The sequence below is a fragment of the Haliotis asinina genome, chromosome 9, assembly GCF_037392515.1.
Source record: "Haliotis asinina isolate JCU_RB_2024 chromosome 9, JCU_Hal_asi_v2, whole genome shotgun sequence".
Taxonomy (NCBI): domain Eukaryota; kingdom Metazoa; phylum Mollusca; class Gastropoda; order Lepetellida; family Haliotidae; genus Haliotis; species Haliotis asinina.
In genome coordinates, this window is record NC_090288.1 from 48,201,796 (window position 1) to 48,216,593 (window position 14,798).

Below are 14,798 nucleotides of genomic sequence, written 5' to 3' on the forward strand. Positions count from 1 at the left end.
CCATACAAACACATAACTGGACCAAATCACTGACAACCACACAGCACACCTCTAGTCATACCAGAAGGATCCATGCATTGACTGATGAAATCAATACTGAAATCAAACATCTTGTATAATTGCTGAGATCCTCAACATGTCTGACGTATTTCAAGGATGACCACTAAAATTGGGTAAAGTACAAGTGACCAAGGAAAATTTCAGCATTATTATAGCAAGCTCTGACATTTACCAGTAGTGTGGGCACAAGTAGCATGACTCATCCCTGAAGTGTGTTACTGCTGTAATTAACACATTGCCTTGTCATAATACACCTTCACAACACAACCAAACATTCAGACCTTCTTTGACTTTCTCTCAGCAGGAGAGGTATTGGGAAATGTGGCTTAAAGTGGCTATAAAGTGCATGTGTGTGTCTGTCTGCTTGAGCTAGTACTGAAAAGCTTGTCTAAGAAGATACCACACCAACAGCAAAGTATTGCAAATAGTTGTTACAAGAAAAAAAATAATTTGTTCTTTGACCAACTAAATACTTAAAATCAGGATGGATTCTGAGAGAGATAATATGACACTAATCAGGTGGAGTAGAGCTGTAATTTCACTTACCTCCAACAGCCTCCAATAAGCATCATATCATCTTGTCACCTCTTGAAAATGTATTTAATCCATGAAAATATGTTGTTGTTTTTTCTACAGATCCGAATTGCAATGGTTTTTCATTAATTTTCTTAAAATTTCTTGTGCAACAGTATAGGCATAGTTTGAGGCTAAATTTGTAGCAACTTTAACAAAGTCATAGAGGCTGGTATCTCTGCACTACTTGTAATGGATTTCAAATTGCATGCTGACTGTCCACTATATCCTCTGAATGGACAATCTAGTGACTATCATCATGAGCATTAGTCTATGAAATTAAGGATGAAATGCACCAACCAAGTAACTGTCTGAACATCTCCCATGTCAGCAACCTTTCATGCAATTCATGTCCAATATGGCAACATCATATTGGTCGAATTGGTCAGACTTGGTGTATAATAAATGTGTCAATACATTACAACAATTCTGTTAACAAACATTGTAAACCAAAAGTTACTGTGTTCTGTAATCTGATTGGTTGAAAAACATGATCAAATAGTATTAGATTCCCGGAAACTGCAAGACTATTCACTGCGTATTGACACGCAAACAATTGTTTTGTTGTGTCATCAACAGTGGTGACGTAATTCAAATCATATTGTGACGTAAAGTTAGAATGACGTCACAAATGAACAACTCCAGATGCTACCATGGGAACCAGCTGATATGGCCAGCTGACGACACTTCACTGCTGTACCCCTACTCGATGTAAACGAGTGCAGACAGTAAAACACCTTTGGTTTACTCTTTTGTTTACAATGTCGATAAACATCATGTGTTGGCCAATTTCCGGGTGTTATTGAGTATTTGAAGCACGGGAATATTTCATTTGAAACCTCCGGCTGACGCCGTCAGTTCCAAATGCATTCCCGTGCTTCAAATACTCAATAACACCCGGAAATTGGCCAACACATGATGTTTATCTCCTAAGTGTGATGCAAGACCAAAAAATAGTAATCACTCTAGCACTAGCAAAGATGAATAACATCCACTTTCCTTTGTCATTTGCCTACACATATTCATTTGAACTAATAGCCACACATTCTTTTGTTGACCCACTGCCATTGTATAAATGCTAGTCTATTACCACACACAATAAAACATTCAGTAATGAATGGAAAGAACTGTCTCATTTCATGAGTTTGGCTGGCCATATTTAGCAACAAATCTATACATTGTGACAACTACTGATTTCAGCAATGGGCATACTGCTTAATAAACATCTACATTTGTGTTGATAAACTCAATAAATTGTTCATTCCCATGATACATTTCCCCCCAATATAAAACCACATCATGATATCAGGATAATGAATAACTGGGTGTATGCTTTTTTCGCTTTAACCATTATTACAGCAATATCACGACAGGGTACATCATAAATGGGCCTCACATTTTGTACCAAGGTACGGACTCGAACTTGAGTCTTCAGCATGATGAGTGAACACCTTAACCACTTGGCAACCCCACCATTTATGAAGTTTTAAACCCCCCTGTAAACTTATCAAATGTCCCATTCATTCCAAAACCAGCAAACTGTGAGCTAAAACTATGAAACGTGACAATCCTCACAGCTTCCTATAATGTATCGTGCATGAAAGACTTATCAGCTCAAAACATTGAATCCTGACTATCACAATGTTGATTTAAGGTTAACAAAAAATACAAAAAAAAAAAGAAACCATTCACTACTTTCACACCTCATATCATAATTTAAGTAGCTTCATAAAAGGTATTTAAACTTACTGTGAATAACACCATCATGTCAAGAAGGAGTATGACAAGAATTCTGCACTTGGGAGCAGAGGCTTCATGCCTAAAAGCCCCACCGACACAAGCCTCACATGCCAGAGCTGAGCATGAGATCAATCAGGATCTAACATCTGCTCACCATCAAACATGCAGCAAAGAAGATTCTCCCCTTTAAAACATTGTCCTTTGTCTGTGTGTTTCTTTGTCTTTTTAAGTCGAATAACTGCCACATAAAGACATTCAGGGTTTATGTTTTTAACCATTCAGAATCTTAACTTAAGCACAGCTCCATGCTCCAGGAATGGAGCAGAAAGTGACGTGACCGAGATGGAGGAGAGTTGGGTAGTAATGGATGGGTGCTGCTGCTGCTGGGGCTAACCAGTCTTGACTCTGGAACATCTCTGGTGCTTGGTTCTACTTGAAACTAACGCTTAGTTCCTGAATATATAAAATTTTGATAGTAACATATAAGCCCACTGAAACTGAAAAGGTACCCAATTAAGTTGAGAGTCCTGAATCTGAGAAAATCTAGACTTGCTTCATTTAAGGCTTCAGCATAGCATGCAAGGTTAGGCAGTAGGGGAAATAATGTTGGTTGTACACATGTGGTTCTACCTGGATACTGTATGATACAGCAATGAGTGGCGGCTGCCTAACTTGTGCAAATTGTCCATAATCAATGTGATGTTGTGAAGCCCAGCTTGTAAATTTGAGCATGAGTCTGTTTCAATTTACTGCTTGAGTCTGATATTTCTTTATACAAGACGTGTATGGTGAAAGAAGAACTCAGGGAACAAATGCATTTCTGAAATGCTTAAAATTAAAATAGTCATGGCAAAAAGAATTGACAACTAACCTTGACGTGTTCTAGATTATCAACATTAGCCATACAGCATGCAGTGAAAATTAAAAACTTGTATCTTGTTCATGCTGAGTAAACATTATTACGCTACCAAACCAGTATTAATCAATTAAATGATCGTGAAGTTCCATTCCATCTCACATGATTATGAAGCCATTAATCAAAATAGCATGTCAGTAACATTTGTCTTCAAAGAAATACAACATACACACCTACAATGTAAACAAAGCAAAAGTTTAATTCAGTGCTGAAAAGTAAAGTTATTTCTTACCTTGGTTATAATAATTAAGGCCTTTGCAATATTATGTCATTCCCCCATTCAAATCTATTAACAAAAAGTAATCCTAATATAATCATTTTTCAAAAGAGGAAGTGTGTAGTGGATGAGAGTGTTTCCTTTTACACTGCTATTAGCAATATTCCAGCAAATATCATGGCATGGGACAGCAGAAATAGTCTTTACACATTGTACCCTTGTGATGAATCCTATCTTGGAAAAACTGATATCAAAACCCACAAACATAGGGTTCCTGCAAGCCCAAAGGATGCAAGCCTGATCAGCAAACTGCAATGTTGAACTACTGATGCAGATCTGTTAAGTGGGTATTGTTTTATGCTGCTTTCAGATAGTGGAGTTCCGATGATCGAAAATCAATCTAAAGAAGGATGAAAAATAATTATTAATTGTTAAAAACATATTTTCAATTAATCAGGATTTTGTTGTTAAAGCATAACACAATTGAATGAAGTAAACTAACCATTAAATTTGACAAATATTCACAAACAAACATGCATTCAATAGCATAAAGCTATGTGCACTGCAAAGTTTTAACCACTTTTACCGTATAATTACAAAACCATTGCCTTCCTTGCATGTGCACATAACAGTATTAGTGATGACAAAAAGACCATTAATTAGAAAAAAACAACTGGGGAAAAAATCCATAACACTGGTGATTATAATATAAAAAAATGAATGCATTTTTATTATCATTGATAATCATTCACTACAAGTCATTCGATAATTGATAGTGGATTTGGTTGTGATTCCCATCACTAGTTTTAGTGATATTCCAGCAATATCACTAGAAGGGACACCAGCAATGGGCTTCATACATGTACCCATGTGGAGAAAGAAACCCTGGCTAGCTATTCTCGAATGGTGTAGCCCTACAAATTCTTAAACCCATTCTTAACATGTTGGCTACGATCAGAGTTAAGAATTCTTAGGCCTATGAAGGTTTCGACAATACAGGTGCAGGTCTTCAGCATGACAAGTGAACCACTTGGCCACAACACCACTCAGGCAACCTTGTACCAGACATGCCAGACATAAAAATATTGAATGAAATATCGTTCGTTAAAAGGATTAAAGCCAGATGTACAATGTACATCTTTCTTTTAACAGTTAGTGTAATGTGAACAAATGTGAATCTCAGAATGGATTTATTAAGATGCTGTTTTCAGTGTTGTCTGCATGTGCATGTTTCTGCTCAGGGAAGAAAAATTAAAAATCAACTGTCTATATATATGCCACTACACAAATTATCATATTTGCCATCCATCTCACTGACTGCAATTTGTCAGAAATTTTACCACAGGCAATGAGTGTGCAAGTACCTTTCGGGTAATTATTTCAATTTAACACAAACTGTCAATCATGGGCTACTCCTGACCTGAAAATGAAGCGCTAACAAACAACGCCCAATTACACGAATGCTTGGGTAAAGGTGTGTTCATAGAAGTGCTGTTGGGAGTAGAGCACACTAATAAATGAACCATCACCACCCAAGTCTTAAACTTAGAAACACTGCAATGCACTTCAGATTGAAACCCACAGAAGGAATCAATATTTGCATGGGTCTTCTAACAAACCTACAACAAATAACAAGCACTAAGACTTTTGGGATGATCCACTAATTAAGCACCTCCACAAAATACCTGAATCCTGTGCCAGAAGAAAGTCAGGGGTTAGCTCAAACTGTTTCAAAGTGGTAATTTATGTAAAAGCTAGTTCCCGAGTAGACTCGGGATTTATGTGGTAAATCTGGTACACACTGGACTATGTAATCCAACAGCATGGACGTATGTACACAACTGGTGTTCTTATATCTCCTGACTTGGCACCAGTCATACAGAAAAAGCAATGGTTCAAGACCATACGCAAATATTCTTCAAAGTCCATTTTCTTGTCCAAACATTTTAACCACCAAAATCATTACCCACATTTTCAGAGATGAGTTTCCACTAAAATAGCCTTGGAAACCACTTAAGACATGTACATTCATCACATGAGGACGTCATGACTGGGTTTGGTTAATTTTGTAATGGACAGCCATTTAGCTATGTATCCTTCTACAATAAGTTACTTTAATAAACACTATTTCAAAATCATTAATAGACTTTTATATCCAAATATATACTTAAAATCTTACCTAATTTCTTACAAGAGAAAAACTTTCAAGAACATTGATTATAATGAAATTACTGTACTGTAGGTCTGCTTATTACAGCGATTACTGTATATCTCTATCCTAGCAACAAACTGGCAATTCTTCCGAACAAATAAATCATTAACACAAAATATACAGTGTTATCCCTATAAGGTCATGAACTGGTGCTCTCAGTATAGGGAAATGTCAGTTCTATGTTGACTGTCAGCTATTCTGGTGTGGCATTTAGTACCATGATACCATGGAAGCTTTCTTTGCTGTGTGAAAAATTCCAACCAGTGGAAGGCCCAAAATGGGCGAAATGGCCGCAAAACTGAAGAGATGACCTGCAAATTGTTGTCAAATGTGCAAGAACAGGCATGTAGCTAATTTCCGTAACTAGCTAAGCATGATAAGTATCTTGTCAAGATTGAAACATTTGTGATAAGGTACTACGGCTATGAAGGGCAACGATGGTATTCGGGTTGCATGGATCATTACTATAGGACGATTATAACAGATGGTTTGTTGGTCACATATCATTTAATGAAAAAAATATACTTTAATGCCATGGTTAAACCACAAGTTGCTGATGTTTGCATTTGGTCTTGATACTTATACAGGTTTGACAAAAAGATAAAGCTTTTGATGACTTCAGTGTACACTTGTCCTGTGTATGTGTGTCTAAAATGCCAGGGTCTTGGGTAAGCATGATATGTGCAGCAAATTCATATTTTTCTCAGTCCTATCAAGTATCAAGTAAGATATAAATTTTGTCATAGGAAACCTATTTTTGCACAATTCCTAAATTAAAAGCAGACTATATCTAACCAAAAACACAACCCACCTACAAGGTTCTGTCTACAAGGTTAGTTTGTGAGATTTAAAATCTCATACCAGAGTAAAGATACAGACCTACCCAATCCTGACATTTTAGGGTGAAAAAGAAAAAACCAAAGTGTGTTGGTACAGATCCAGTCAGTGTCAAAGGAAAAGTTTAAGTATACTCACTGCATATCCCAGCTGAGCCAGACTGTTGAAAAATGTCCCCATCCTAGTTTCCTGACAACATGGTACCGGCTGTTGAACATGTCTCCAATCTTGACAGGGTGGTAGCCACCTACAACATGTACAAAAACGCTTAACATAAGTCTACCATACATCTCTAATAAAAAAGCAAGGCTTGACAGTTTTCCTGCTTTTGGTTGAGATAAGTTTAAACAGTGTAATGCGAGTTGCAGTTTTTCAAACATTAATGATTCATTTAAGTTAGTGACTTGGGGATCACAGTATTTTGTCATCATGCAAGAGAAAAGACCCATGTGATAGGCAGAAATATTTACCAGTTTGGAAAGGCACACAATCACAACTGTGGTCCTGACAAACCAGGCATCGTAATAAGGAGCAAATATAGGATTCAAACTCATAATCGCAAAATTATGCAATGTCCAAGGGACAAAATTCTGCAGTGCCTGAGACAACTGAGCCTCACAAGGAAATGACCTAGCAGATGCCGAATCCATGAAGCGTTCCTCTGGCCAACTTTCATTCTTAACATAGATTTTAAACTGTTGCAACAAATGCTTTAAGCATCAAACCCGACTTATAATACCACTGCCACAGGGAACAAATGTTTCTGAGAAGTGTCCATGTCTGTGTGTATATGTGTTTTTCCATGGCAACGTGAACTTTCTTAAGCACGTGAACACTACATGGCCCTGTAGCACTCTTGCCAACCAAAAAGATAACTCAAGCAGTAAAAAGTACGGAAGCCCTTGTGATTTAGGAAAGATGCCCATGTCCATGTTGACAGAGATGGGCCTGAACCTTTTTGTAAAGAATGCAAAAACACTAACTGCACTGTGTCACATGGACAAACGTCTTACTGATGTCATGTTCCCCGATGTTTCAGAGATCTGAAATTAATTACCCACAGAAATAGCAGAAAATACTGATGGCAAGATTACAAGCCAAATGTTTTTGAACCTCAGCTTATTTCAAAATAATTTGGAATGTCAAATTGACTTCCTCAGGAGGGTAACTTGAAACTGCATCAGAATTCTTTCAGGACATCTTAATGAGACACTAGTACAGGGACCAACAGCTTCTAGCTTTTTACAGAGAATGATCCAAATACCAGAAGTTAATGACAGATGTCATGCATCACAAGAACCTTACAGCCAAGTGAACTATAAATCCAACTGAAATCAGATTGCCCCTAGAGCTACACAAGCCATGGTACAGAAACAGGGAACTAAGATCTGATTAAAACAACACTGGGTGAATGATATAACACAAGACTGGACGAGTTACAGTAATCATTTTTGCTTAACCTATATATAAGACTTACATATGCAAGTACTCTTAATGTCAAAGTTTGCAAGGCTTGTGATTTTGGGTCCTGATCCACAGAACATTCGTAGTAATGCAACATATGATATGATATGATAAACCATACAGTTATGACAAGACTTTGTGGACAGGGACTATGTCACTTTTCTCTCTCCAATATATTCATGTGTCTGTTCATTTTGTTCACATTGAAAGCTATTAAACCACACACATGCATCACTGACAGCAAATATGGAAATTCAGTCATGCTGTAGTCAATTAATATCCATTCCATTTGCAATTTCGCATCAACACTAAGCCTTCGTCACTTGGAAACAGAATGAAGGAGAAACAAAAATGAACAATGAGCAAATTCCAACAACAAGCAGACACAATGTCTAATAAGCGAATAAAAACATAAAACAACAGCAAGAGACAACTATGATTACACAATGCCATTTAGAAAGTGGTCAAATGTAACATATGTCATATTTGGATAACACTTTCTCAGTAAAGTACAAATTCTGGTACTGTTTTTGGTGGAGTCCGATCCAGGATTCAAACCCACACCCTCAGAGTTAGGCACATAATCAGTAGCACACAAAGTCAACCACCTAACCTGCGTGGCCACCGCCACTTCCACAAAAATGGACGAATATTTTACTCACGATGACGTGTGCTGGTTTTACAATGCTTGCTCACCGATATACCATGCTGCAGTTAAATAAGAATATTCCACTCAGACACATTATACTGACTCCAAGCTGACCACTCCTTGTGCCAATTAGTGTAGGTCTTTTGATATGGCACAGGTGGAATTTGAACCTCTGACCTTGCACTTTAACCACTACATCACCAAGCCAGCCATCCATAAGCATAAGTAAAGTGGAAACTGCCTAAACCGGCACTCACTGGGACTGAAGAAACAATCCAGTACAGTCCACTATGTGCTGGACTGTAGCGCTAATGATAAATGTACAAGCCACGGATGGGACTGTTATTTTATGCCGGTGTTGGCAACTTGCCGGATTGGACAGGTGCCAGTTTTGACATCTTTAACTGTATGTAATGGCAGTGATAACCAAGAAGAACTAGGGCAGTTGCAGCAGAAGACACTTCAATGTCATTTCTTCAAAGTTCCAAAACTATTACTGAAGTTGAGTTGAAAACATTATTCATGGGTTTCAGTATCATCAAGACGACTTTTCAAGATTCCACAGCGAAGTCTCAGATTCCAACAGGAACAGACAATGAATGATCCAATTATGTTTCATAATAACCTCATATATATATACATAGCTGTACAACATGACCTGGGAAGATCAATATTAGAACTGGTCCTCAGCAAGCCATGTTTGTCGTAAGAGGCAACTTGTTCAGTGAGGAAAAAAAAAAAATCAATTCTGTTCAGTCAATATTTCAAATAATCACAAAACACAGTTCAACAAGAGACTGATATATAAAGACCAACATGCTGATTGCTACTGAATATTAACCTTCTTTGTCAAACAACTTTCGTAAAAATTTTCCAAAGAAGGGCACAATCCTCAGTACACTGTACTTATGAACAAATAATAATACATTTATACTTTGAGAAAGTGCAACCATGGACCAAGAATACAGATTTTTTTTGCCGTGTGATGTTGAATTTGGACTTTATCAAAGCATATATTTTCATGGTCCATATGAAAGATGTTTTTTATAGGATATCCTGTCAGAAATGTTTGCACCATATCTCAAGAAAGCATAACACAACCACACTGAACAAGTGAAACTTTAACATAACAACCGTAACATAAATGCAACGGACACATTAAGAGGGATTTGCCATTTTATTCACTTCCAAACTCGTCAATGACACACAAGATGCAGAACCATTACATTTAACCTATCTAAACTTCTTTTTTGTTCATGAGTGCTACATTTCGATAAAGATTCTTGTAGTGTTGCAAGCAGGAATCAAACAATGTTACAAGAATCTGTATCAAAATGTCACACTCACATACTAAAAGTGTTATCTATAAATATTTCCAATATTGTCCCAACCTCTAAAGTGCCACTTAAATAAGGCATAATAAGTAACACATATGTCTTTTTCTATACACATTGTTTTGCATCTCCCCACCTAAACATTTGACTTTTACATGACATGTGCCTAACGAATTACCCAGGGACTCTTGGAAGAAGTCCATAGAAGAATTAACATCTGATGTCATAGTTTCTGTGAAGGAAGCCAAACCTGGCAGTGGAGGTTTAACTTTGACTTAAAGCTGTGACAAAATCACAAAATGCTGAAAAAAAAACAACCCAAATCACCAGTACTTTAACCTTGGAGAACATCATAGTTTCTAACAAGACATTTTGTCTGTGGTGTGAGATCCTTGGGTGAGCAGTGATTGATCTGTATCAAGATGTATGTACACACTAGCTACACAGGCACGAGACCCTTCACTTGCTTCAACATTCACACACTGCCTGTGATGCAGAAATTGATCAGGGGCTCTAGACAATTATTAGATTTGTCTACCTACCCTAAGGAGGGATTGCAAAATAGGTGTAGGGACAACTGGAATAGCCTTCCTTTGTTGGTGCAAATTGTCAGACGAGGTCATTAAATGCAAGGATTATTCAACTTGTATCTTGCCTGGAATGTGTAAAAGAAGTCAGCCTGCTGTAGGTCATGTTGGAAGAAATTTGATTTTCAATCTGATTAGGCAGTAATTTCACAAATGCTAATCACTGTGACTCAAGTTGTAAACTTTACTTTCATGACTGGCGAAATGTTGTGCCAAATAGTTTTTTAAAAAGAAACAAGTAGTGATTCATGGTTTCAAAACGTTTGTATATTCTGTTACTCTGTGGTGACAAAACATTATCCAAGTTGGATTCTAGCAGGCCTAATTTTCTTCTCATTAAGTGATTAATTTCAAAGACCGTGTAAAAAGTATTTCATGTAGTAACTTAATGAGTTGTGGTGCATAGTGGATCAAAAAATTAGTCAATGAATCAAACAGTGTTGAAGTGATTAAAGCTGTGGGTGCAGACTACGTTTTTTAAACCATGAGGATATACCACTGAAGACACATCATACACAAATTGATACATTATCCAAACCATTATCCAAGTATTTTTACTCTATAAATTGATGAAGGAATAGGCACCGATAGGAAAGACCATCATTGATCTCAGGGGCCCACAGTTCCAATAAACCATGATCACTAACCCTTGGGTCCATTCAGTTGTTCCAAAATTTTTAAGTTATCTGCCCCCGGTTTTCATTTATTAATTTGACTGGTGCTATGCTTCTCATTTAGACTGGCCAATCAGAAAGCATTGTTACGTCTAGCCTTTATCAACAATACTGTTGCTAGAGTAGAGTTTGGGAGACATTCAAAACATTGAGAAACAGACTGACATGAAAAAGTAATGTCTTTTTGAAGGAAAGGATGTCTTCATGTTCATTACAACTGGTAGAGGCATTGGTTTCTATGCACTACAAGTCCCTTTCTCACCCACTTTCCTAATCCTGATATTTGACTGGTCAGTGTAAAGACAATAAAAAAAGTGGGTAATTTGAGATCACAAGAAGCTCTGGGATCATTTAGTTCAGGTTGGCCAAACTGCAACCCGAGGAAATTCAGAATATGAAGTAAAAGTCACAGATATAAAGAGGTATGTTCACTGGCACCAAATATTTCAGACACAGAACTGACCATGATTTCTCGTAACAAACCTAACTCTGAGTTTTGACTTAAGTTACAATTCTTGCTCAAATCTGAGAAAACATAGAAAATGCATTTTCTAGAATAAACTGAAATTGATATTACTCAAATACAGTAAGGAATTTGAGTTTGGTGGATAGATTACATATGTTGCTTGGGCTTTTCTATTTTAAAAAAGGAGTTGACTTAAAAGTTCAGCTGTTTCAAATTGTCAAATTTGTTTCAAGTTTGAAATTTGAGTAAAATCTTATTTTTGTTTCAAGAAATTGGGGTCAGACCTATCAAGGTCCTGATTAAATTTGGTCTTCAGTAATCCATGCTTGTCATAAGACACGACCAACTGCATTGGTGGTCAGATTCACTGACTCGGTTGACATGTCATTGTATCCAAATGACATAGACCGATATATGCTCATGATGATCACTGGATTATCAGATCCAGATTCAAATATTTTTAGACTGCCTCCACACAGCTAGAATATCGCTTAGTGTGGGGTTAAACAAACAAAACAGACACATAACTGAAAGTAGGTAAATCCGTTTAGAGAAATGAGGTTCATGACCACAAATATCTTTCCACCCAAAAAGGATAGTTTCATAAGGGTCATTTTTAGTCGACATGATCTTCTAGAGCATATGCACATAATAACCAAATACAGCATTTCGATAAACCAAACAGCTGTGTCGTCAGGGATGGCAAATAGATTTTGCTGAAGCTGCCATTTGCATATTCTGGTTTAAACATGCTTAAGACCACACAAAATATACATCAAAGGCTATAATGTTTCCAAGAGATCTTCAGGAAAAGTTTTTCTAGTATTTAGACACAAGAAATCTTTGACCCCAGCAGATTTTCCCTGATTGTGTAGATAAGGCAGTACAAATATAGTGGGGAAAAATCATCCAGGCAACACAATTGCTTACAGATTTCTTTTGAAGCTCTAAAACCTTGGCCTTTACCCACTAATTTTAAACACACTTCTGGTTTATATAATGTCAGAAGTTGAAATGTTACATATGTACAAAAGGAAGAGGCAACTTTTCAGACACTTGTACATGTCGATTATTTTTAAACCAATACTTCAAACTTTTATTACAGTTCTAAAATTTATCATTGTCATCCAGATAAGCTCTGAATTCACCAGAGTGAGTGATTCCAAAACCAAGTGTATTAGCAGAAATTTTCTTTGTTCTGCCTGAAGTTGTCTTGGTGAGACAAATTTAACATGTATGCTGTGTTAGCAACAATCAGAAAATCAAGAAAGTGAGTGAGTTTAGTTTTACGCTGCTTCTAGCAATATTCCAGCAAAATCGCAGCGGGGTACAACCAGAAATGGGCATCACACATTGTACCCATGTGGGGAATCCAACGCGGGTCTTCAGTGTGATGAAAGAACTCTTTAACCACTAGTCGACACCAAAGCCCCAAAATAAAGAAAGAGCAACCCAATGACTGAGAGCATGTTTGATTGGGTTTTTTTTAAATGCCACACTCAGAAATATTCTAGCGGTATGGAGGCCATTCTTCAAGGATCAAGTCTGGACCAGACAATACAGTGATCAAACATCCTGTTGGGTGGACAAGCTCTGGGCAAGCATGGGTTGGTGAAGACAAATTCCCTGATCTTCACAGGTAGAAAAAAATGGAGAACCACGCAATAGACAAAGTCCTAGGATCAACTGCACAATCCACCCACTTTATCCTTTCAAAAAGATCAAATTACAAGGTCATATATAGATTCTAGATGTATGTGACACATGTCACCAATCCTCTGCACGTAACCAGACATAAAGTTAATGATGTGATACAGCAGAACACATCCTTAACAAAACAGAATCAATACTTGTCCTGAAAAATTACCACCAGCCTGTTGAAAAATACTTCATTCAGAATTATCAAGCATGTATTTTCCAGAGCCACGAATTGGGTCACATCAGGTTGTGGAATGACCTTGTGTTGAGACAAATCTTATACCACTGCAGTCATGGAATCAATATTTGTTTTCAAGGGGAAAATGTTTGTAAATTGCTGAATATCTGAAAATTACAGATTACTTTTCACGGTCACAACATTTAAAATCACAGATTTCAGAAACAGATAATATAAACATATCCAAGACTCATTTTGTGAGGTGAGGTGAAATGGGGTTTACATTGTACTCAAGACTATTTCTCTCATATGTGCATGCATGTGTGGCGGCTGGGGATCAAACATGCAACCTTCAACTCTCAAGGCAGACACTCTAACAACTACACCACAGAGGTGGTCCTCATTTGGTTAAAAATGTAATAATTTTGATAAGGCAGCTTGGATTACCGACACTAAAAAGGAAATGGTGGAAATGGAGAGAGTGACAGTCACTGGACAGTCAGAAGTAAGGTGCACCTATGTGATAGAAAGATAAGTTCAGCCAAGATATTTTCACCATTCCTGGGGAACATTGCACAGGTGTTTCTTCTGCATCTCAAGTTAGAGATAGAGAAGTAAATATTATGAGTCAGGATAAGGCAACAAATTTTCTCTATTTTACAATGGCACAGACATCTGAGAAGGTATATTTGTTTCCAGAATGAAGATGAAAAAAAACATATTACCTTTGACATAGTCATGAGGGTCCTCCTGTTCATCATCATCAGATCCCAGGATCTCCTCTTCTTCTTCCTCCTCCCCATATGTCTCACATTTCTGGGAGGGATCAGACCTGAAACAGTCAGTGAGTGGGTGAATTTGATGTTAATCTTAATGAATCAAATGAATATGACATGGGGACCGAATATAGTGAGAGAGCGAGTGAGTTTAGTTTTGCACCGCACTCAGCAACATTCCAGATATATTGCAGCAGTCTGTAAATAATCAAGTCTGATCCATACAATCCAGTGATCAACAGCATGAACATCAAGCTGCACAGCTGGGAACCGATAACATGTCTCAACAAAGTCAGTGAGCCTGCCCACCAATCATGTTAGTCACATTCTGTGGCAAGCATGGGTTGCTGAAGACCTATTCAACACCCCTATCTTCACGAATCGGTGACCTAATATACATGCTGAAATGAAATAACA

At 37.3% G+C, this 14,798-nt stretch overlaps 1 protein-coding gene across 2 annotated transcripts in view; it reads right to left on the reverse strand.

The window, feature by feature from the left end:
* LOC137295689 (SRSF protein kinase 1-like) overlaps window positions 1-14,798 on the reverse strand; it is a 64,947-nt gene that overhangs the window by 25,388 nt on the left and 24,761 nt on the right. For both annotated transcript variants that reach the window (XM_067827173.1, XM_067827174.1), the window contains 2 exons: window positions 14,331-14,437; window positions 6,694-6,802 (listed from right to left, as the gene is read on the reverse strand). In XM_067827173.1, coding sequence (XP_067683274.1) covers window positions 6,694-6,802; window positions 14,331-14,437 — 216 coding nt within the window. The remainder of the gene's footprint in view (window positions 1-6,693; window positions 6,803-14,330; window positions 14,438-14,798) is intronic.